This window comes from Malaclemys terrapin, chromosome 1 (genome assembly GCF_027887155.1).
Source record: "Malaclemys terrapin pileata isolate rMalTer1 chromosome 1, rMalTer1.hap1, whole genome shotgun sequence".
Lineage (NCBI taxonomy): Eukaryota > Metazoa > Chordata > Testudines > Emydidae > Malaclemys > Malaclemys terrapin.
The window spans coordinates 24,974,399-24,999,500 of record NC_071505.1 but is presented as its reverse complement, the minus strand read 5'-3'; the positions used below and the strand labels follow the sequence as shown (position 1 = coordinate 24,999,500).

The 25,102-nt window shown below is 42.0% G+C and overlaps 1 protein-coding gene across 2 annotated transcripts in view; it reads left to right on the top strand.

The window, feature by feature from the left end:
* The window catches only part of SLC26A5 (solute carrier family 26 member 5), a 39,807-nt gene extending 17,179 nt beyond the window's left edge, over positions 1–22,628 (top strand). For both annotated transcript variants that reach the window (XM_054017852.1, XM_054017843.1), the window contains exons 6-19: positions 397–561; positions 2,070–2,222; positions 6,278–6,360; positions 6,448–6,595; positions 11,104–11,217; positions 11,563–11,640; positions 12,359–12,454; positions 13,979–14,085; positions 15,047–15,116; positions 16,928–17,020; positions 17,737–17,847; positions 18,849–19,055; positions 19,453–19,507; positions 20,235–22,628. In XM_054017852.1, coding sequence (XP_053873827.1) covers positions 397–561; positions 2,070–2,222; positions 6,278–6,360; positions 6,448–6,595; positions 11,104–11,217; positions 11,563–11,640; positions 12,359–12,454; positions 13,979–14,085; positions 15,047–15,116; positions 16,928–17,020; positions 17,737–17,847; positions 18,849–19,055; positions 19,453–19,507; positions 20,235–20,410 — 1,656 coding nt within the window. In that variant the 3' untranslated portion in view covers positions 20,411–22,628. The remainder of the gene's footprint in view (positions 1–396; positions 562–2,069; positions 2,223–6,277; positions 6,361–6,447; positions 6,596–11,103; positions 11,218–11,562; positions 11,641–12,358; positions 12,455–13,978; positions 14,086–15,046; positions 15,117–16,927; positions 17,021–17,736; positions 17,848–18,848; positions 19,056–19,452; positions 19,508–20,234) is intronic.
* Positions 22,629–25,102: the final 2,474 nt, after the last annotated feature.

Below are 25,102 nucleotides of genomic sequence, written 5' to 3'. Positions count from 1 at the left end.
ATCAGAGAGATCCTTTTCCTCCTCCATCACTACTACCTCTGGTCTGACAGGAAACCTCTTTTCACTATTTCTTTAAAGCCCTCCATAAACCATAGGCTATCAGGTCTATGTGTGACACCTATACCCCGACTCCGTCCTAGCATTGATGGCACTGAACCCTCTCAGACTGGCCTGGGTCAGTGAGAATGTTGCTCACTGAAACTTTATTCCTGCAGAAAGGGGGAAGTAGAATTGGTTTTGAGGGGAAGCCTAGATTTGCTTGGACTGTCTCCGGTTTGCTTAATGTCAGGGTTGGCAGGAATCTGGTCTGCTCTGTATTCTCTACAGTGCTGAGTTTTACGTTACAATTGAGTGCACTGGTGAGTTGCATAATTTGACCCTGTTGTTCTTCAATAGTTGTCTTTAGGTCTCCTTCGGTTTGGTTTTGTAGCCATCTATCTAACGGAGCCACTGGTACGAGGGTTCACTACGGCCGCGGCAGTTCATGTCTTTACCTCCCAATTAAAGTATCTGCTTGGAATCAAGACAAAACGCTACAGTGGAGCCCTTTCAGTTCTATATGTAAGTAACCATCTTAAAGGCATGTGACCCCCAGATTCCTTTCTGCAGTACTCCTTTCTAGGCAGTCATTTCCCATTTTGTACTACCCATATACAATATATCATAATCAGCTTCTCCAATCTCCACATGTCTCTGACACAGCACTCCAGTTTAGAAAATATTCAGAAGCTCTGATTTAATTATTGTAACTTTAAATGTATGCTAAGCCATTGTGCATGGTTCTGAAAAACAGACACAGTTGAACTTTGAAAAATCAGATATTATGTGCACTGAGTTATAAATTGCAAGTCTAAATGAGCATGTCCCATTATCAGCTGTGTTTCTGTGTGCATGTTGCACATCGTGTTGCCCCTTTGTCTGTTCTCATAAACAGGGAGGTAGTTGAAATATATTAAAATCTATCTCTCCCACTAGTTTGGAAAACCAGATTTTGCTGTAATTCAGTGTCTGCCTTTAAGACCAGAGCAAGGAAGTCTGAGCAGAGGAATATTGGAGGCCTATGATCTCTTAGGAGACCCAATCCTTTGGACTAGTTGATGACACACCAGTAGAAAAGTTGCAGCACTTAAAAGCTACAATGGTATAATGAGCTATAGAAAACCTAAGATTAAATCTATCATCTATTTGTGTAAATGTAACCAGCCTCCCAGAAACAGGGGGTGCGACATTGATAACTTTTTAGCTTTGATGCTTAGGCGACCTATCAAAAAGCCCGGGGGGAGTTAGCACTTGAAGCAGTTAGGAGGAAAAAGGATAATATTTTCCAAGCACACTGTGTAACCTTCACAGTGTATCCCCTTTTATAATTATGTGGCTGCCTGCAGCAAGGCTTGGGATTTGTGTTCCTTGTGGGTTTCTTTTTATAACCGCTTCTATTAATGATACAGGGCAATGTTTCCTTTTAAGATGTTTTTAACTTTAAGAACTTTTAGCTTTTTGGTCAGTTCAACAGCAGTTTTGGAAGATCACTGTCACCCAGCCAAAAAGAATCCATTGCCACGGTACCCTCACTGGTTCTGTCCAGTAGCTTTAAAACTGTTTATATAGCTTTAAACAGATTTGACTTGCTAAAGACTGCTTGAGACTATTGGAGTATGGTTTAACTAGGTGTTTAGCCTTATTTTGCCCTCTGATAAAGCCTTTTGTTCAAATTTCTTGTCCGGTTCTGGACAAACTCAGGTATTGCATCTTTTGGCCATAAAAAGATGTACATTAATGCCACAAAAGCAACTTAATATGTCCTGTGTTTTTTGGACCAGCAATTGCTCTAATAACGTACTCCCCTTACTCAGATATTTACTGTTAGGAGTAAAAAAATACATAGGATCTCCTCCACCTAGATTATTTCCTCCTACAGTTTGTGAGGTGCTTTCGTACTCTGGAAATAAGCAAAAACCCAGATAGCAACACATCTTGGCTTATTGGGCAGAGACTATTAAGCAACTGATTACAAATATCTTTGGACAAATAAAATCATCATGGAATAACAGAGTTGTATTATGTTGCAGAGTTTAATTGCTGTACTTTCAAATATCACAAAAACCAACATTGCAACCTTAGTTGTTGGATTAACATGCATTGTTTTGCTGCTGAGTGGCAAAGAAATTAATGACCGGTTTAAGAAGAAACTGCCAGTTCCTATTCCTATGGAGATCATTGTGGTAAGTCAGTTGTGAATAGTTATATATATTTTGTGAATGTACACACAATATTTCACCTGTGAAGCATACATGGAAAAAGTCCTGTAAAATTTAATAGTGACATATATCCCTGCTATACATTCTATAGAATGGTTCTCAAAAGCCTATAGAAAAGATTTCATTCTTTATTAAATCCTATAGGTATTGAGAGTGGGGCTGTCAAGCAATTAAAAAAATTAATCTTGATTAATTGCGCTGTTAATAATAGAATACTATTTATATACATATTTTTCCACATTTTCAAATATGTTGATTTCAGTTACAACATAGAATACAAAGTGTACAGTGCTCACTTTATATTATAAATATTTGCACTGTAAAAATAAATTGTATTTTTCAATTCACTTAATACAAGTACTGTAGTGCAATCTCTTTATCATGGAAGTTGAATTTACAAATGTAGAAATATGTACAAAAAATAACTGCATTCAAAAACAAAACAATGTAAATATTCGAGCCTACAAGTCCACTCAGTCCTACTTCTTGTTTAGCCAATCGCTCAGATAAACAAGTTTGTTTACAGTTTGCAGGAGATAATGCTGCCCGCTTCTTGTTTACAGTGTCACCTGAAAGAGGGAAAAGGTATTCGCCTGGCACTGTTGTAGCCAGTGTTGCAAGATATTTATGTGCCAGATGTGCTAAAGATTCATATGTCCTTTCATGCTTCAACCACCATTCCAGAAGTCATGCGTCCATGCCGATAACGGGTTCTGCTTGATAATGATCCAAAACCGTGCAGACCAACACATGTTAATTTTCATCATCTGAGTCAGATGTCACCAGCAGAAGATTAATTTTCTTTTTTGATGTTTCGGGTTCTGTAATTTCCGCATCGGAGTGTTGCTCTTTTAAGACTTCTGAAAGCATTCTTCACAACTCCTCCCTCTCAGATTTTGGAAGGCACTTCAGATTCTTAAATCTTGGGTTGAGTGCTGTAGCTATCTTTAGAAATCTGACCTTGCTACCTTCTTTGCATTTTGTCAAATCTGCAGTGAAAGTGTTATTAAAACGAACAACATGCTGGGTCATCATCTGAGACTGCTATAACATGAAATATATGGCAGAATGCGGGTAAAACACAGAGCAGCAGACATACAATTATTTCTCCAAGGAGTTCTGTCACAAATTTAATTAACGCATGGAAGCATGTCCTCTGGAATGGTGGCCAAAGCATGAAGGGCCGTATAAACGTTTAGCATATCTGGCATGTAAATACCTTGCAATGCCGGCTACAAAAGTCCCATGCGACCGTCTGTTCTCGCTTTCCTGTGACATTGTAAATAAGATGTGGGCAGCATTATCTCCTGCAAATGTAAACAGACTTGTTTTTGTCTGAGCGATTGGCTGAACAAGAATTAGGACTGAGGGGACTTGGAGGCGCTAAAGTTTTACATTATTTTGTTTTTGAGTGCAGTTATGGACCAAAAAAATATCTACATTTGTAAGTTGTGCTTTCATGATAGAGATTGCATCACGGTACTTGTATGAGGTGAATTGAAAAATACTATTTCTTTTGTTTATCATTTTTACAGAGCAACTATTTGTAATAAAAATAATATAAAGTGAGCACTGTACACTTCGTACTCTGTGTTGTAATTGAAATCAATATATTTGAAAATATAAAAAAAATCCAAAATATTTAATAAATTTAAGTTGGTATTCTATTGTTTAACAGTGTGATTAAACCTGTGATTAATCACGATTAATTTTTTTGAGTTAACTGCTATTGATCGACAGCCCTAATTGAGAGTAATTTCTATAGTACTTTATTGAGTTAATACCTATTAAAATCCTCTAAGACTCTTGCATAAAGGTGTTTCTCGGGATTCCGAAGGCAGCAATGTCTTAACAATACAGAACAAACTCTTCCTAGAGTTAGTAGGAGTTGAACGTTAGACTGTCATCGGAAGGGTAATGTTGACCATGTAGATTTGCAATGAAGTCTTGGATTTGACCTTGACTTCAATGTTATAATTTGTGTATTTTATACAGGTACTCTCTGTGACATTCTATATCTTGTGGGAGCGCCCTGTAGTCCCCATATTCCTCATTTACATATAATTGTGATATTGCATATAAAGCATACCATGTGAGGTATCATGGGAAATGTTATGGTCTGCTGAAAGTCATTGTTCCATCTAAATATGTGTATCATATAAAATGATAAGAATTGTGTTGTATGGTTCTCACTAAAATATGCTGTGTGTTTGGGAAGTGCCCAGATACTAGCTCTCCAAACACAATGACAAGGGAGGTAACCAACACCCGGGTGGGTGCTGAATAGATATCACCAGTCATTGTCCAGCAGAGGAGTTACAATTCAATGACTCACTCACAGGAGACGCACTGAGGTATTGCTTCACTTTGTGACTCAGCCATGCCCACCAGATGTGTCTGGACTTGTTCTCCAAGCACATGGACTAAGGGTATAAAACAGAACATGGGCCACATGCTTGGCCTTTTCTCCTCCCCCCACTTATGCTGCAAGCAACAAGAATGCTCAGAAGACTGAAGACTCCAACAGAGGAGACTGGCCCAGGTTTCAAGGGTGAAACCTGTGTACTATGAACTGCAATATTCAGTGGGGTGAGAAACTGCTTAAGCTCTTCCAGCACTCTTAAAAAAAACAAAACAACACCTCCACGAGGGGCATAGCTACCAGCACTGGTGCACTATCTACACTGGCGCTTTACAGAGCTGAAACTTGCTGCGCTCGGGGGGGTGTTTTTTCACACCCCTGAGCGAGAAAGTTGCAGCGCTGTAAAGTGCCAGTGTAGACAAGCCCTATATGTTGCCCAGTCTAATAGAGTTGAGAATTTAGACTGCGTGCTTATATTTTATTTTGGTAACCACTCTGACTTTTTGCCTAATACTTATAATCACTTAATCTGTCTTTTGTAATCAGTAAACTTGTTTTACTGTTTATCTTTGCCAGTGAGTTTGCCTGAAGTGTTTGGTAAATCTGCTCAGGTTTACAAAGGCTGGTGTATATCCACTTTCCGTTGATGAAGTGGTGAACCAATTAATAACTGCTCGTCTTGAGCAGTGCAAGACTGTATATTCCTGAGGTACAAGGCTTAGGGCTGTGGGGATTTGGCTGGTGCCTTTCTCTGTGTGATTCATGAGTGGCGCTGGGAGCATTCATGCACTATAGCTGGGTGTGGGGCTCCACATGCGGTTGTGCTAACAGCGCCTGGAGGGGTTTGCTGCTTGGCACTAGCAAAGCATTGTGAGAGACAGCCCAGGCTGGAGAGTTAAGGGGGCACAGCAGTCCCACAGTTCCAGGCTGCACCCTGGGGATCCCATCACACCCTTACTGTCTTGACTTACGAAAAAACATGATGTTGTTCAACATTAATGGTTCAAAACACCATTTCCATCAGTACCAAAGCACTGAAATAAATCCATTTTATGGAAGAGGACCCATCAGGCCTTGCCCTTTTTGACTGATAATCCCATATGGGACTGGTTCCAGCCACGTTCTTTCATTAGGTTGTTTCACATCTCAGGGACAGTCTTGTGTTTAACTTTGCAGTCCTTATTTGTAAAATGGGGGTAATACTGCTTAGCTACCTTTTAGAAGGTGCTTTGAGTTGTATAAGTGCTAGTATTAGTATGCATCTTGTTGGTGTCTCCTTGGATATGCTAAAGAAAAAAATATCAGGGTTCATGACCAATGTCCAGGGTTTGGGTAAGCAGTGACAGTCTGGCTGAGAGATGTGAGACTGTACTTCCAGATGCCCCATTTCAATTCTGTGTAAAGACAAAGTAGCTTAACGAAGAGGATGTGGGGTGGAGGAGGAGACTTCCTTTTTCTCCTGGGTTGTGTGAACCTTGGGAAGCTAATGGACTAATAATTTCCATCACATCCACTTAATGTCCATTCTTAGCATTGGTTCTAACCGATGTTTTCCCCTCAGATTGTGCACGCTCTCTTTTTGGCCTGTTTTTTCAAATGTGTGCATGCACCTAAATAATCTGTACTCTTCTAAACAAGTTTATATGTGTGTTTTTAGGTAATAATAGCTACTGGAGTTTCAGCTGGAATGAATCTGTCCAACACGTATGAAGTGGATATTGTTGGGGAGATCCCTAAAGGGTAAGGACAGTGAATGAAGCATATCCTTATTCAGGCTATACTCTTTTTCAATATTGTTATAGTAACTCTTTATCATTTATCTTCTAGATTACTTGCTCCAAAAGTACCTGATATAAATCTCATCCCAGCAGTGTTTGTAGACGCATTAGCAATAGCAATTGTTGGCTTTTCCATGGCTGTATCAATGGCCAAAATCTTTGCACTTAAACATGGCTACACTATTGATGGAAATCAGGTAACCTAGCTTTTTTTATATGTTGGCCTATGAAAATGTAAACCCCAAGAACCTGATCTAATGCCAGGGTCAGTCAGTGGTAGCCGTTTCACTTAATTCAGTGGACGTTGGATCGAGCCCTTAATGATCTATGACCCAGTTATCTGAAAAATCACCTCATGTTCTGTTCTATTCTGCATAGGTTCTTATGTTGTGCTTGTCACTGTAGTGTCTGAAGCACTTTTTAGTAGTGCATTACCAATGTGGCTAACATCTGTCTTATGTTTGTTCTGTAATCCCTCCTGAGCCATCTGTCTCATTGACAGGGATAAGATCATCCCCCTCACTTTAGCCTCTGTACGCCTGGTAATTGGGTCAAAGTGGCATAAAGGGACCCTAAAAGCCCCAGTCCCTAGTACAGGCCCTGTAGAAGACAGCTGTGTAAGGTCATCCTCAGAGGCTTCCCTCACATGCTGTGGGGATGAGAGGGATGTGTCGGGGACAGGGCCACAGCACTGAAGAATTTCTGGGCAGTGCTGGGGCCCATGGGGTAGCCCAGGAGGTTGCTGTAACTTAGGCCTCCAGGGCTATCTAAATTACACTGGGGCATCTCCAGCCACAGAATATCCCAGGATTGGGAGAGCACAAGGTGGCTTTAAGGGGCTTTAGGCCTTGTCTACACTACAAAGTTTTGTTGACAAAAGTTATATCGACACTCAAAAAGTGCTATAATAAAATTGGTATTGCATGTTCACACTCCCTCCCTCTGGCAGCAGAGTGTGTCCACACTTGGGGTCCTAGCATCAGCAGTCTGAGCAGTGCACTGTGGATACCTATCCCACAGTCTAGCTCGACATCTGCTGCTGCTAGGTCTTGTGGGAAGGCGGAGTGGATCACGGCATATCTTGGGACCAGGCCCAGTGTCCCGTGATGCATTGCTTTCTGTCCCTATATTTTTCAGTGGCCCTTTGCTGTGCCCCCCGGTATCTTTGTGAGAAGGGATGGATCCCTCACTGCTCTCCTGTGCTCTGTCATGAACACATCGTAGATGGCAGTGCAGTTAATCACCAAGTTCCTAACTGCAGAAGACTCCCAGTTGCCTGACATGCTGTGTGATCTGGATAGGAGCAACTTTAGATTGCTTATTGCATTCACAGAACAGTTGCAGAGGGTAGGCTGTTGCTTTTGGGCTCGGGAAACAAGCACTGAATGGTGGGATCGTTTGGTCATGCAGGTGTAGGATGACGAGCAGTGGCTACAGAATTTTTGGATGCGGAAAGCCACCTTCTTGGAACTGTGTGGGGAGCTCGTCCCAGCACTGTGGCACAAGGACGCCAGAATGAGAGCTGCCTATCGGTAGAGAAGCGTGGCAATTGCTGTGTGGAAGATGGCGACTCCAGACTGCTACTGGTTGGTCGTGAATCAATTTGGAGTCAGGAAGTCGACCATTGGGGCTACACTAATGCAAGTGTGCAGGACAGTTAATCGCATCATGCTACAAAGGACCATCACTCTGGGAAATGTGCATGAAATAGTGGATGGCTTTGTAGAAATAGGCTTCCCTAACTGTGAAGGGGTGATAGATGGCACACACATTCCAATTTGGCACCAGACCATCTTGGAACAGAGTACATCAGTAGGAAGGGGTGCTTCTCCATGGTGTTTCAGGCGCTTGTGGATCACCAGGGGCGTTTCATTGACATCAACATGGGCTGGTCTGGGAAGGTGCATGACGTACGCATCTTCATATCACCAGCCTGTATAGGAAGCTACAAGCAGGGACTTTCTTTCCGGACCAGTGGAGGATGTTGATATCCCCATAGTGATCCTGGGAGACCCGACATACCTCTTATAGCTGTGGCTCATGAAACCTTACACAGGAAACCTGGATAGCAGTAAGGAGCAGTTCAACAACAGGCTGAGTAGGTGCCGGTTGACAGTGGAATGTGCCTTTTGGCAGATTAAAGGGCTGCTGGTGATGCCTTTATGGCATGTTAGACCTCAATGAGCGCAATATACCCATGGTCATAGCCTCATGTTGTATGTTGTGTAATGTTTGTGAAGCTAAGGGTGAAAGGTTTGCTCAGTGGTGGAGTGCTGAGTCAGACTGCTTGGCTGTTGATTTTGAGCAGCCAGAGACCAGGGCTATCAGAGGAGCCCAGAGTGGGGCCAATTCGAATCAGGGAGGCTTTGAGGCAACACTTTGAAAATGAGAACCAGTAATGTATATCTCGGTGATTGGTGCTGCTATGTTACATTACATGTAGTTTTCCTAGGAAGCAGTGGTGACATTTGGGGCCTTACATTCCAGTAAGCAAATGATTAAACTGCCTGTGTATGTATTGGTAGTGCCTGCTATCTCAATTTGTAGGAAATAAATTAAAGATGACACGGGAAAGTTTCCTACAATGGGGGAAGGAACAAAGCTGCTCTGCCAAGGAACCTTCGGCAGAGGATTACCAAATACCTGCAGGAAACTTTCCTGGAGATCTCTCTGGAGGATTCCCGTGAGATCTTGGCGTGCGTCAGCACCCTGTTCCGCTGTACTGGTTAGCTACACAGGGAAATGTCCCAGCACACAGAAACACAGACAGCCTCCCACATTTCTATGCCCCACCTCCACACTACAAAAGCCACAGCCACGTACCAGGAGTCTCATCTCCTGCTTCTTGCTAGCCGGAGAGCAACTGCTGAGACTGGCTAGACACCTCCTGGAGCGGAGAACAGTTCCACCGGTCGACCCTGCTGGGAGCTCCACATCGTCGTCTAACTCCATCTCTTCATCAATAACTTCGTCCTCCGGGTATAGTTCTCTTTCCGCTGCCTCCAGGCCCGCCAAAGTATCCACGGGGCTCTTGGCGATGGAGGTGGGGTTGCCACCGAGGATAGCGTCTAGCTTTTTATAGAGCTAGCAGGTCTTAGGTGCAGCACCGGAGAGACCGTTTGCCTCCCTCACCTTGTGATACGCCTGCCTCAGCTCCTTTATCTTTGCTCTGCACTGCAGCGTGTCCCGACCATAGTCCTTTTCACACAAGCCTTGAGAAATCTGTCCGTAGGTATCAAAATTCCTATGGCTCAAGCGCAGCTGGGACTGCACAGCCTCCTCTCCCCATATACTGAGCAGCTCTGCAGTGGTCCAAGCGGGAGAGCGTTTGCTGCTATAATCTGCTGTAGTCACATGGGAAGATTCGATGAGACATCTCCACGTCGAGCCAGCAGGAAATGGAATTTCAGAAATTCCTGGGCCTGCGAAGGGAGAGGGGCAGATGGTTGTTTACCTGGCTGTGGAGCAGGGGTCATTTTGTTTTGTCACCAAAACTGGGCATTTTTGCTTTCAAAAGTCGCATTGCAGTGTGTTACGCATCCACTGTTTTGTCAACACAACTTTGTAGTGTAGACAAGGCTTTAGTGTCACCTTCCCCTGGGCTACAAGTTCAGTGCTGAGCCCCTTAAAGACGCAGCACCAAATCTCACCCGGGTTATCCTCTGCCTGCTGTCCTTGCTGTCAGTTCCTTATGGTAAAATCTTCGGAACTGGCAGGAGAGCACTGTTAGTAGAGGCGTCCTGCCTCTGGAACAGACTCCCTCTGACAGTCCCCCAGAGTCCCAGGTGAGATTCTGGCCCCATTTGAGTTGGTGGGAGTTTTGCCATTGACCTCAGTGGTGCCAGGATTCCACCCCTAGTTTGCAAGCTCCAGAGCACAATACCAGGCTTCTGTATTTGATCAAATCTTTGCTGCTTGCCCATCACCATGGTGGGCCCTATCCTGCACCCATTGGAATCAATGCAAGTTTCACTACTGATTTTGGGAGCAGCATTGAGCCCATCAGTTTGTGGTTTTATGTTTGTTTTCTTTCCAAATTCTGGGCTGGAGTTACTGGGCATGGTTCCCTTGACTTCTGTGGAGCTACACCCATTTACACCAGCTGAAGATCTAGCCCCATAAATCTTCTTCACGTTTTGTATGTCATGTGAACAGCTCCCTGGTGAAGCAGTGTGCATTATATATACATTTGCTTTTATTTTTCAAATAAATTATATATAAAAATAAATTTTTTTAAACATATCACACACACACACACACACACCCCTTCACCCACCACAGAAATGCAGCCACCTCTGGGATAACACATGACTGTTTTTTAACTACACACAACAGGGCAAAGTAACTAGTGTCGAGGAAGATGTTGCATATAATTTGAATACTAGAATCATAAAGTTAACCCCAAGTTAAGCCTGAAAATGGACAATTTTATGTAATTCTGTATGTTTTACATTTCAGAATTCAACCCATGGATCATTGCTGTGAAAAGATGGGGAAACAGTCCCTCCACACCATCAAATACTATGTTTAATGTATGATTTGATATGAAGCAACTAGTGTGTGCTTCTAGCACAGGAGATCATGCCCTGTTAGGAAATTATGTAAATTAGAAGCAGCTGTTAAAGTAATATGCATAAGTCGCCTCCATTTGTATTTGTAGAATTGTTCTGCTGATTCCTTTGATTTGTTTTCTCATCTGAAACAGGAACTTATTGCCTTGGGAATATGTAATTCTGCAGGATCCTTCTTCCAAACCTTCTCAATCACATGCTCAATGTCTCGGAGTCTTGTTCAGGAGAGCACGGGAGGGAAAACTCAGGTGTGTCTATCCAAATGTTTAGGCCAGGCAACATTTACTTTTTGGGCCTCCAGATTTTGGAGCCTGTTGCTTGATAAGATTTCCAGATCTTCTGGCCTCTGGTTGGTCCAGAGACAGTGAACAGCATTTCTCATGGTATTGTAGTCTAGCCGAGGCCAAAGTGGAAGCACAGAGGATGTATCAATATGAAACTAATGGAGCAGGAATGAGGGATCAGAAAATCACTGAACCTCCAGTATTTCAGAAAGTGCAATGCAGGTCAACCAGTAATGTTTGCACTCTGTCTTGTTGTCTGGGGCAGCTTTTATTCTTCAGAAATGTCATTTCTTGTATCTTTTTGTTCAGATTGCAGGTACCCTGTCCTCAATCATGGTTCTGTTAGTCATTGTGGCTATTGGTTACCTCTTTGAACCACTACCACAGGTATGGGAACTTTGCCTTTGGATACTGTGTGTATGAGCAGAAGTCAACTAGCTTTGCTTAACCGTCACAAAACCTGTATCTAAATGAATTAACAGCTTAGGGCCCAATCATGAAAAGTGCTGAGTGCCCTTAACACCCACTGAGGTCAATGGGACTGAGGAGGGCACTCGACGCCTTCCAGGATTGGGCCCTTGGTTGGTGGGCTGTTGGGTTTTTTTAAGTTAAATTAGAAAGCAGAGTATAGTGAAGGAGTCACAGCAATCGTCTTGTGTTTAATATTAGCCACGTTAGACATTTTGTTCCTCCTGAAATTGAAAATAAGATCGCTCTAAATACGTACACTGTGTATGGAACTGAGAATTCTTGAATGGGATGTTAAGGGAGAAGGAGGCTATTGAAATAGATCAGCGGGGAGGGAAGTGATAATTAGCACACACATTTTTACTGTATTTGCTTATTTTATTCTCTTAGATAAATATATCTATGTTTCGGGTGGAATGTATGCAATCCCTAAAGCTTTAATAGGCACAGTATCTTAATGTGTAGCCTGAAAAGTTGGTTGTTTAAAGGGAATGTGCATTTAACAGGCTTGCAGGTTGGTTCCCATCAATGGTATAACGTGCATAAACATGGCCATTTTAATGATGCCTTGGAAAGCTATTTCTGAGTGACATAGTTTTCAAGGGTAAAATAAAACTCTCATAAAATTTGTTCCTAGACTGTGCTAGCTGCGATCGTAATGGTGAATCTGAAAGGAATGTTTAAACAGTTTGGAGATATAACACATTTCTGGAGAACCAGTAAGATTGAACTGGTAAGTCAAAATGCATATCAGTGTAAATTAATTCCTTTTTTTCCCTACTTTTTTAAGCAACAGTTCAACATTCCCCAAGAATCTACAAAAGAGTGGAAACTTTCCAGGCAATTATAAGTGTATTGTTGTAGCAGATGAAGTTACAGTACAAGGGTCCGGCTATGCTAGGAAGATGACCTGTTGCTGACAACAGTTGTGAACATCAGATTGCTGCTCAGCTAGCGTTGAAAGTAGTTTGGCTGCAGGTGGAACCAGTACTGTGACAGAAACATGCTAGAGATCTGGCTGAACATGCAAACGCCTTTGGATCCTACAGGTGTCCCTAAGTAACATGGAAAAACAAATCCCCTGGCTCTCTTCTCCTTTACAGCCAAGGAACGGTTAGCCTGACAGCGGGCCCGGGTCAAGAGTGACACGCAGGAGGCATCACTTACTCTTTGTGATTCCATGGTAGCAGGTTAAGTTGTTACCTGGTTCGCTGTTGGGACTTGCAGCAATGGCTGCTGGGATAGTGCCCCACTTGTCTATAGAGGGAGCTGAAAATGTGTGCAAGACCTTTCGAACCATAGAAATGCCCATAGACACTGGTTACCTGCTGGGGCTGCCAGACTGGGTAGCAACCACTATTGTATATACATAGTAACCCTGGGGTTGAGACTCCTGAAGTCACCTGGACAAGGCCTTCACCCATGGAACCACCATCTGACCTTCACTGCCACATGAGACCTGAGAAACCACTGAGCCCTGGTCCTGCTGGCTCAAACATGCCACTGGGTCACTGTATGTAGAGGCACAGGCCCTACCATCCTCCAGACAGCAGGAGCTCCCTTTTTCCATGACAAGCTGCAAGCCCACTGTGCCTTGTTTAATCTCCCCAGTCCCTCTGCACTTTCCTGATTCCCTCCCACTCAGCACCATAATTAATCACTTCTTGAGGGCTTCACTGAGATTCTTGTACTGAGTTCTTGTGCCCATTCTGCTACTTGGGTGTGTTTAGGGTTGCCAACCCTCCAGGATTGTCCTGGAGTCTCCTGGAATTAAAGATTAATCTTTAATTAAAGATAATGTCATGTGATGAAACCTCCAGGAATTCATCCAACCAAAGTTGGTAATGCTAGGTGTGTTGGATAATACTAAACATCAGCACTACTGGTATTTTGCTGTGTAATCAATGTATGGTGAGTCTTCTGCTCAATACAATAATGATATACGATCGGGCTACTTGTAATCCCCCTTGCACTGTTTGTCTTTACAGGGCCAGCTTCATAGGAGGTTGAATCTCTGGCACGTAGTAAAATATGTTCTACAGCGAAAATGAGTTAATGCTCTTTTTACAACTCACATGTCAAACTATAAAACATTCCAACATGTCTGCCTCAGAGGGTATTGCCTTGCATTACATCAAGGCGAAATGTTACAATGTGACCTCCCCTTAAACTGTGGTGGTGTATATATGTGAGCCTGAGGCATGTTAACAAAAAAAACTGGATGCATTTTAATATTTAGCTTTTGTTTGATATTTAGGCCATCTGGATTGTTGCTTTTGTGGCCTCTGTTTTCCTGGGACTAGACTACGGCTTGCTTACTGCTGTGGCGTTTGCAATGATAACCGTTATTTACAGAACACAAAGGTCAGACTTTTTTTTCCCTCTTTCTCAGAATCAGGACTTTGTGGTGGATTTTTGTTTCCTTTTTTAAAGGGAATGAAATAAACAGAAGTCTTCGTGAGCACAGTAGAATCTGTTTAATTGGGTCATCCAGAGGGTATCCCTATTCAGGGCCCAGTTCTGTTGCTTCAACCACAGAAGGTACATAAAAGACAGCAGTTAAAGTCTACAAATATTGTTCTAAATGAAACCCCAGGAATATGCAGATTCTGTTTCATTTCTAATCTGTATTTGATCATTTTTTATTAAAGCCCTAGAGCTCAGAATTTCAGACTTATTTAATGCCTGGCTTTTGTCAAGTGCATTACTGTTAAATGGAATTTCTGCTAAGACTGGTCCGATTAAGCAGAAGTCACTGTCGTGTTAGCATTTGCTGGGAGATGTCCCAGTGTGGGCAATGTTGGGTCAATTCTGGACCCACATAATATATAGTTAATTCCCTGGGAGCTGAGTGTTCAGCAGAACACTCAGGTCCTTCCCTCTGAGAAGCAGGATGTTTCTTTGAAACTGTGGCCCAAGTTCTCTGCTGGTGTGAGCTGGCATAGCTCCATTGTAGTCAATGAAGCTGTGCCAACTTACACCAGAAGAGAATTTGGCCCTGTAGCTTTTGCTGGCCAGTTGCAGCAGCGGCCCACCCAGCTGGTGTCCATCAGTTGGTGGTCATCCAGACAGGCTGGATATTTTCCAAAGGCCCTTTTTTTTATTAAAAAAGACTTAGTTTGATTCATGGTTTAATCACCACATGGCACCTTTATTATGTTCTTGCTGTAAACTTCCTCAAAGCATGTTTTGATTAGTCTGTACCAACACTGCACTAAAGTACAGTAGCCATATCTGGTGTAGGTTCAAAGCTGTTTTATAATGTGTGTTCTTCTCTAATCTGTGAACTGTAATATTGAGACCTTATGCATCCATTTCTCTCCAGTCCACAGTACAGAATCCTGGGTCAAATTCCCAACACAGACATTTACTGTGACGTGGAAGAATATGAAGAGGTAGGAATGCGTTTTCCTGTATTAAATTATTATTATTAAATTGCTGTTATAGAGCATAGTCAGATTCCTGGAATGGCTGAACATTCTCAACTCTGTAATTTTATGCATAGTGGTGAGAGCCTCCTGCTGTGAAACTAGCCGCTCTTACATTCTTCTATGCTGAGGTTACACTGTGGGGAAACAAAACTTACTTTGCTTTAATAATATGCACCATTTTGTTTCAGATTTTAGTGCTTTTATAATTAAATGTGCATGTTCCCATGTGGATGGTGTGGTTTGTATTGCAGGGTATTGCATGACAAGTTCTGGTGCAAAGACCACGTATATAATAGAGGTCTTTGTACAGCATTTGATCTACTAATTGATTGCTTAGTTTAAGATGCTAGGGTTTATACAAGTACCATTTACTAATACCAGAGCTGTATGTGAACCCATTCAGGGTGAGCTCCACTAGTCACTTTAGCTATATTAATGAAAACTTACAGAACTAAAGACCTAATTTAGTCTATTTTTAGTAGAACTGGGCAAGTGGGTCACAATGGAGAACTTCATTCTATGAACTACAAAAACAACAAGGAATCTGGTGGCACCTTAAAGACTAACAGATTTATTTGGGCATAAGCTTTCGAACTCCAACTCTCAGTTTTCCAGTTATCCATGACCAGCCTTATTTTCACAAATGTATTTATTATTTGATGAATGATTTCTGTGAGCATACCGCCACTCTCTGGCTTACTCTCAAGGCTGTTTTGTATCTGCTGTTTATGCTGTATGAAGTCACTGAAGTTGCCTGGTATTGCTTCTGCTCTTGGAGAATGTCTCAGGAGTTTCAAGGTGGTTGCACTAACACTCCTGGAGCTAGTACTTGTGCAGTATTTATATATTTGCACAAGTTCTCGCATCACTTTTTTGTTTCCTTTTCATAAACATTTTTAGGAACATCATGTTGTTGGCAATAGGGATATAAAATCACTGTTTTGTATTCAAACATTGGCCAGGTATATTTGCAATCTTTGCCCAGCTCTCATCAGGTGCCTGTGTAAATAGTTGTAAATCTGCTTTCAAGGGGATTTTATTAACAATATCAAAGCAGTAACCAAATGGGAGGGGAGGTTTTCCTTAGGAACATTTAAAAACGAGGTGCTTAAAACCATACGAATCGTAGATCAGGTTACTGTGTTTTCCATTTTTTGTCACTGAGGACACCATAAAGCAGGTCAAGAAAGGAAGAAATAAAAAATTATTGGAAAATCAGTAGGGAGGAAGGAGAAGAGAAGCATTTCTAGAATTGCATGATTTCCTGATATTAAATAGTACCTAGTGTTCATAGCGACGTCAGATTTAATTCCATTTTAAATTATTTTCTTTCATTGTTAAAAATATAAATACAAATATTATGCGATATTGAACTCACTTAATATTTTATTGTATTACGATTATGGGAGAGCAGTAGCATCGAGACAGTAAACATAGTGCTTCTGACTGGTGGCAGATTGCACTGGGAAGGTCCTTCTAATTTACTTTCCATACAGCAGCCCAGGTGGGCGTATATTTCCCTTTATTTGCAGCATGCTACCCATCATTCACTCTGTTCCATGGCTGTTCTAAAGACGACAATGCCATTGGTATAGGCATTCAGTGATGTCCACAAGTGCAGTGGGAAGCTGGCTTATGTTGTGTATTCTGTAGTTCAGGCAATGGATATTTGTGATCATTCTTGTGACCACATATGTGGCAGAAATATAAATGTGTGCTTTCCTTCCAGAATAAATAGCCCTTAATTTCATGTATTGTAACGTTTCTTTCCTTAGGTGAAAGAATATCCTGGAATAAAAATATTCCAGGCCAATGCCTCCCTCTATTTTGCCAATAGTGAATTGTATGCAAGTGCACTGAAGAAAAAGGTGAGTAAAACCAATTCCTTAGTATTCTCTCCCCTCTTGAAATAGTGAACTGGTCTCTGAAAAGCTTTAAGGTTAATCCTTTTGTGCATCATCTTTCAGCTCCATTGGCAAAGTCTCTTCCCTCCTTATATGACCTGGGATTTCCTAGGGGGGTGAATATGAAATTTACTTGTAGTTTGATTCTGTGAAGGGCACTGCATACAAATTATCTACATATACACATTACTTCACCCACCACCAAAATGCCATCATATTTGGTGGGGAGGTGTTTAGCACAAATAACATGTATATTTAGGGGACAAGACTGCATTGGCAGGGAATGACACACATACTAATCTCTTAAACATTTTTCTGTAGCTTCCATGATGAATCTTGTACAGTTGAGGTGGGTGGTGCTTGTTTTCACGAAGCAAATGACATTGACAATTTATATCCAAAAGCATTTCCCCCCTTTAAATCTCACACTCAGTGTTCTGTTGAAACTTGTCACTATCTGATTTAGAAAAGGATTGTAGCTCAAATTTCCACCTCATCATTGTATTAACATGCTGATTCCAAAGATTGCTTCTTTCTTTGTACATTTCCCCTTTAAGGAAAGCTGTATAATGTAATCTTATGTTATAATATGTTAAGGTGATGATTTGACCTTTGAATAAGTAACATGATAGTCCTAACAAGTTGAACCTCATTTGATTATGCCTTTCCTTATGTGGTAGACTGGAGTTGATCCATGTGCTGTATTGGCAGCAAAGAAAAAAGCCCAGAAAAGGCATGCCAAGGAACTAAAGCAGACAAATGAACACAGGAAGAAAGCAGTCTTGAAGCTTGTGAGTGCCAGAGTAAATACTTGTCTTATTTTTTTTTCCATCTAGCAAATTAGCTTATTGTATTGGCTCTTTATGCATCATTCATACAAGAATGTTACTTGAAACAGGAAGGTTTAGAAATGTGTGTTGTGCAGCACAGACTGTTTTTGTTAGAAAACTACATCAAAAAAGGGAATGTTACTCAGAAGATTTGTTTTAGAGAATTCTCTAAAACAGGGGCTTAGTGAGATCTAGGAACAGAGGAACTGCCATGCTGGATCAGACCTAAGATCTATCTAGTCCTGTTTGACAATGGCCAGAGGCTTTAGAGAAAGGTATAGAAATTTCACAGTAGGCATATTTGGGGTTATCTGAGCTAATGTGGGCTAATCTGAAATTAACTCAAAGTAATAACCTGTTAAATATAAATATTTCCATTTCTCTTACAAGAACGACTTATTGATTTGGTTAACAGAAAAAGGGGGATCTGCGGAAATGCAGAGTGTGAGGGCAAGAACTGTCTGAAACTTGTGCGCTTTTATTTGCCTATTCTCTGTGGGAGCTGTTAGATGCTCAGTGCTTTTGAAAATCAGGCAGGTGCCTAACTATGGGATCAAGAGCCTAGTTGTAGGCTCTTATATTTTAAGATTTTGGCCCTATAGATTTTTATTCCTGAATGTGTGTGAGACAGCAGAATGGGTGCTCATGGCACTGCTGGCCCAGTGTGGTTATTTCCATTGCCAGAGGAGACAATGCTGATGTAAGTTTTTGAATGAAAACTGTAACTCACGGCAAGGTCACGTCTTAGATCTACTTGAACTTGCTATGTACAATTGGCATATATAGAGAAGGTGGGGGAGGGCTAGGTCTAAATTCAGGTATAAATCCTGTGAACGTAAAAATGTGGGAGGGTGGTTTGAAGCCATAGACCTTATCAGAGGCTGAAGGAAGCTTGTGGAAAAATCGTTATTGCAAATGTATCTACTTGTCATTAAACTCTTGGATTTTATCTTCTCTTATAGACTAATGACATGGAAACAAGCGTAAAACACGAGGTAATTAATGATGAGCTACCCCTAAATGGAAAATCTGCAGATGCAAATGCACAAGGCACATCTCCTGATGAACTTGAACACTTTATGGAGCCAGTGACAAATGTTCACTGTATAATTTTGGACTTGACACCAGTGAACTTTGTGGATTCAGTTGGAGCAAAAATGTTAAAATCAGTAAGTGGTATCTTTCATATTCCCTCTACCAAAATACATGTCATGTCTTTTGTAGGGCACTAAGAGGGCCAATCCAGGTGATCTTGCATCAAACTCTAATTACTACAGGTTTTAACTTTCACCTTTGATGCTAAGTTGTTGCTGCTATACTGGGGAACATGTGATCATCTTGTGCAACACTCAAGTCAAGTTAAGCTACACAGTGTGTGTGTAAAAGCTATAGGGATGGAAGAGGCAGAAGATAATGCTGTGCAAGAGCCATTTTAAAAGAGAAATAACAGTTAAGCAACTGAATGGCTTTTTAAAAAATGCATTTTGTATTTTGTCTTATACCAATGAAATTGTGGTATGCACAAAGGTATTTCTATAGATTAAACCTCCATTTAAACTTCTGCAGGTTATAAAAGAATATGAAGAAGTTGGTGTTTTTGTGTGTATAGCCAGCTGCAGTGGTAAGTTGTAGAGTTTTGGCGGGATTCAGGTGGGGTTGGCATCCATCCTTCCATCGATTTTTTTTTTTTTTTTTTTTTTTTTTTTTTTTTTTTTTGTATTGCCAGCCATCACTGTAGGGGCTGAGCGTCTTCCACATTTAAAAAAATATAATTGGTTTGAGAGGAGAATCAGGCCCTAGTCCACCAGGCCATGACTGGTGCCAGAGTAAAACCCTGATTTTAGCAAGTTCTTTAAAGGCTTGACCCTGCTCCCACCGACTTGAATAACCCTAAACATGTGACTTCAATGGGACACCTCGTATATGCTTCAAGTTAGGAGCATGCTTAAGTACCTTGCTGAATCGGGCCTAACTCACTCTTATAGTCAGTGGGGTCACCATTGTGTGAGGAGAATCAGGTGCAATAATGTTTGATTTCTGACATTTGGAAGTTTATCATTGTCCCCTGAGACTGATGATCAGTATATTATGGCTGAATGAAGATGTGCTAGTATACACACAAATCCATCTTTAATTGGAAATCTACTCAGCTGTACATTTAAATCTTGTGTATTTTACCTATAGCATTATTTGGCTTGCATCTTCTGTCTCAAATCTGTTTTGAACAGAAAAACTTAACGTGTAGCTTTCCCAGTCTCATCTCCCTCCCCCTTAGTTAATCTAAAGAAAAATACAAGGCATGAGATTCATGTATGCCATGGTTATAGTTTAATATATTTGCTTTACAGGCCCTGTTATGGATGATCTGACTCGACTTAATTTTTTTGAAAAATCCACCACCAGAGATTTGCTGTTTCACAGTGTTCACGATGCTGTTCTCTCCTGCCAGCTGAAGGTTGGGTCTGTTCCACAAACTGCCTCAGACCTCTTTGTTAGTACTTCAGAATCACACATGGAGAACTGAAATCTGCATAATTCCATGAGAAAGAGAGACTCTACCAACACTTAATTTGCACAGTATAAACCGAGCGTAAGACTATCCACCTCTACGGGTATACTGTATAGAGGTGGGGTAGTTAGTTTGCTACAGGAATAATGAACAAACAGTTTGCTGCCTTAATACTTTTGAACTGTGCTCTTCCTTACCTGAATCCAGGTGTAAGTTAACCCAACATGCAAACGTTTTATTTGGATGTTGTTGAAAATAATGTATTTTGCTGCGGACAGGATATTAGAACATTCTGATGAGGGTGGGTTAAGTGTTTAGAAACATGGCATTGGAGGATATTGCACTAAGCTGCATATTAGTTCACTTTGGATAAAATATTGAAACATGTGGAGTGCAGGTAATGGACAAATTGATATGTCACACACTGTTTCCAGCAAAGTGGGATCTTGCAGAAAATACCTTTTCTACAGTTACCAATACAATGCATTGTACTCCTGTCTTAAAGGGTTTTCTTAATCCGATTCAAAAACTGCTGCCAATGTGTATATAGCAGGAGTCCGCAACCTGAGACACGCGTGCCAAAGGCAACACGCTGCTGCCAGCTGGGGTCCCAGCCGCCGGCCCCGCTAAGCCCACTGCCGGCCTGGATGGACGGAACCCAGGCTGGCAGCGGGATGAACCACTCAGCCTGGCAGGGTCCTGGATGGACGGAACCCAGGCTGGCAGCGGGATGAACCACTCAGCCTGGCAGGGTCCTGGATGGACGGAACCCAGGCTGGCAGCGGGATGAACCACTCAGCCTGGCAGGGTCCTGGATGGACGGAACCCAGGCTGGCAGCAGGCTGAGTGGGGCTGGCGGTTGGGACCCTGGCTGGCAGGGGCTGGCGGACGGAACCCCAGACCGGCAGCAGGCTGAGCGCCTCAGCCTGCTGCCGGTCTGGGGTTCCGTCTGCTGCCCGGTCTGGCACGCGAAACCTTTTACTGGCATGTGAAACCTTAAATTAATGAAGATTTGGCACACCGCTTCTCAAAGGTTGCCAACCCCTGGTATATAGAGTAGATTCTTGTTCAAAACTATGCCTATCTACTAGCTGGATTTGTGACGTTTCATGCTGGTGTCATTAACTGCTGTTTTCTTAAGCTGGATGGTACAGACCATGTTCCTATTTTTATAGTTAACCTGTCTTAACAGTGACCACCTCGTTCTCAAAATATTCTCCCCATTTTGGCTCAATTTCAAATCAAACATAATTAGTCTGTTACTATTCCTACTAAAGAATTCCAGTGCTACAGTTGAGTCACACCTACTAGAAAATAGCAAATAATTACCAAGTAGTAAATGATTGAGGATAATCTGGTTAAATGGGGTGTGACCAGACTATCTGAAACAGATGAACCTTCTGCAGTGCCTTTTAAACTGCTACAGGCAGGTAGTCAAGGCCCAAAACGTAATTCGATGTGGAAGAAGAGACGTATTGTCATCTACACCATCCTGCTCCCAGTGCAGGCTTGTCTCTCATCCTGCTTTTAAATGCTTTGTAATATGAAGTTTTGCAAAACCTAATTTATATACTTAAATAGATGAAAACTTGTTCAAATATAAATATTCCCTGACACCGAGGGCAACCCTCCTAAGGCACTGATGTTACTTAAAGTGAAACTCCCTACTCTCTTTTCACCCTAATTTTAATTGCTGTAGCTGAAAGAACCTATCTTGACCCAGCTATAGTATTTTTAGAGCTGGACTCAAGCATTGTTGAAACTCTTGCACAAAGTTCCTGTTTTAAGGATAGCCAAGCTTTCAATTGTTCCTTAGCCATAAAATGACCCTTCACATAGTTCCATCATAACACAGGTTCTGTGCTCTAGGGTAATACAGAGGACTTCCCCCTCTTCGCTGGAAGTACAATTAGGTCTGTATTTAGTTGGCTTTATACATGAGCTATGCTCCTCAGTGCGGAGGAGGAGGTAAGTGCCTTGCCTCTGATCCAGCTGGCAACACAGATGGGCAAAATTTGGCATCAGCAATGAAACCATGACTGGAAATTACACTTAATCCTTTTATCTCGGGAGCATTTTTATTCTGGTGCCAGGGTAAATTTTGTAATTTTAATCTAGCTAACAGTCCTTTTGTATAACATGCAGTATATTTTTTTAGCCGTACAGTTTCTTCAGTTAATGTCAAAATTGTCTGTCTTCAACATCCCAAATAAAGAGGAGTTCAATGACTTGATTTTCTTAATCCTGCAGCACTGTGTTAGGAGATAAAGATTCTTTGTGTATCATCTACTGGCCATGGCTTTCAAAAGTGACTAGTGACTTTCTCTAACAGGGGTCCAGCTATCAATGGGCAGGAGCCCAAGCACTTTCTGAAGGGCAATTGCCTTTAACAGGTGTCAGGTTGGGTGTTCAAATCTCTAATCATGTTGGAAAATCTGAACCAGAAATTTAAATAAAAATAAAGGGGAGAAGCGCCACAGGGGTGGGCTGCCCTATAAAGAAAGGATAAAAGGAGCCTGCTTGTTGCCTCTACTAGCAAACCAAGAATGTTTTTGAAGAATCCTCCTTCAAGGGCCTGAGCAATTCATTTACATCCTCCTTGTGTAAGTAACACTTACTTCAAATAGGCTTTGATAGGGAAAGATCAGTTATAGCTTTTCCCTGCATGGCACTGTTTTAAGCAAAGCCTATAGCTTTCCTGAAGAGGGAAACATCCTGTGTGGAATAGTAGTGGAGAGCACTTTGCTGTAATTGGTTCTGGAGAGCAGCTATGTGAAGATATGCCCTCCCTCACAGGAGTACTGATTCCCTCTGCCTGGAGCCCTGACTCCTTCCCACTCCATATCCCCAACCCACACTTCTATTCAACTTGCCCTTTGAGTGCTGATTCAAGCAAGAAGGGACAAGGTATATGCAAGCCACAGCTTTACTTTTCTTCTAGTGCCAGAAAGTTCCTGAGCTGCCCTACTTTTCTTCTAGTGCCAGAAAGTTCCTGAGCTGCCCTGCTTAAAGTCTCCATTTAGCCATACACCTGCCATAGCCCCGCTCTGAGGCAGTGTCCTGACACCCCTCTATGGGTAGGAGCTAGGGATAATGACTGCTTTAGTTTTCCCCAAGCCATGCATTCCTTACAGTGAAGCCGCCTCTGCTAACACAGCAAGATCAAGTGGATTCCACGTTAAGGCTGTATTTGAGTCTACTCTTCAGTATTAGAGCTGGTTTTCTGCTTTTAAGCTTCTGAAGTGGTGTACTAGCCATGATTTTTATTCCAGGCTTATGCCTCCTGCCGCCCCTGAGATTAAATTGATAAACTATGACAGACTTTAGCCTAAAGCTGGAACTGATCATCAAAGTGGACTATGGGCTTTAGAGTTTTGCTACTTTGCTCTTATGCTTCTGTAGTGGACTAGCAGTGGTCATTGGTTCTCAGGGTGCATCAAATCTTATTCCCTGCCAGCCCCTACAAAGCATAAATCAAGCAATTGCTGTTTGATGCTGTACTCAGCTTGGCAGGAGATCATTGTTCCCTTCCACCAGCTTTTACACAGTAAGAGGGGAGAGATTAACAAAGTCCGGGGGAGAAGGGTTACTTAAAAAAAAAACAAAAAACCCTGCATTTTCTCTTTTATCCACACTTGCTTCTCCTTCCTCGTTGGGGGGCAGCTGCAGGGAGAAGGCAAGAAGCATTGTTATTGAAACCAGCACCATGTGAAAGCATTGGGATACCACTACTTCTGCTCTACAGCAAGAATAATGAGGGAGGACTACAGTGTAGAGGGTAAGACTACTGCAGGACAGCAAGGAATATGGTCAGAAGAAGCTGTGCTGTTTTTTTTGATAACAGCCTTTAGTCTAAAACTGGCAGGCACTAACTTCCCAGAAACCGAGAACATGTTGTGTCCGTTTCATGGGAAAGAATGGGCCCGGAAGACAAGGTATGAGTTACCTGATCACTGTACAACACTTTAGTGTTTTAAAAATATCGAGACCATGGTCTGCTAACTCCTCTGGCAAAAGCACCCTTTAAAAATATTTCACATTTCAAATGCTGTAAGTACAGTTTTTCCTTTAACATTCTCTTCTTTGCTTCAGCTGCTATGAAAGATAACTCACGTTTGAGGGAAGAGGAAAAGGTTAGTTGTAGCAAGCTGGAGCTGTTTTTATTGCTGCTGGGACTCTGATGCTGATGTCTCTTAGACACAAAGGCAAAAAGCAGCAGTTAGAAAATACAGCTTCTGGGTGTGAGGTTGACTCATTTGTAACCTCAGTGTCTGAGCAACACAAGCACAGCACACTCTTCTTAACCCTAAGACCTGCCAAACTTGTACCACTGTCAGGCTACTTACTATTCTGCTTTTAACTGCCTCCTTGATCACATGCTCACAAGCAGTGTTCAAACATGTGGTTCTAACTTATTTGATCATGCCCCCTTTCTTTATGGCTGAAGTGGTTTATGCCCTGCACCCTGACAGAAATACATATACTGATTAAAAAAATGCCACAAAATATTAAAACCAGTAAGGCATTGCTTCAAACAGAACCATTTCATCATATCATGCTCTGGTGGCCAAGTTCTGAAGGCAGTGCTGCTGGCAGCAGAGAGGGTGGCAGTATCATACCACGCCACCCTTACTTTTCCGCTGCTGCTGGCTGAACATCCAGCTGCTCTCCCTTCTCACACTCCCTCAGGATACATTTCATGTCTCC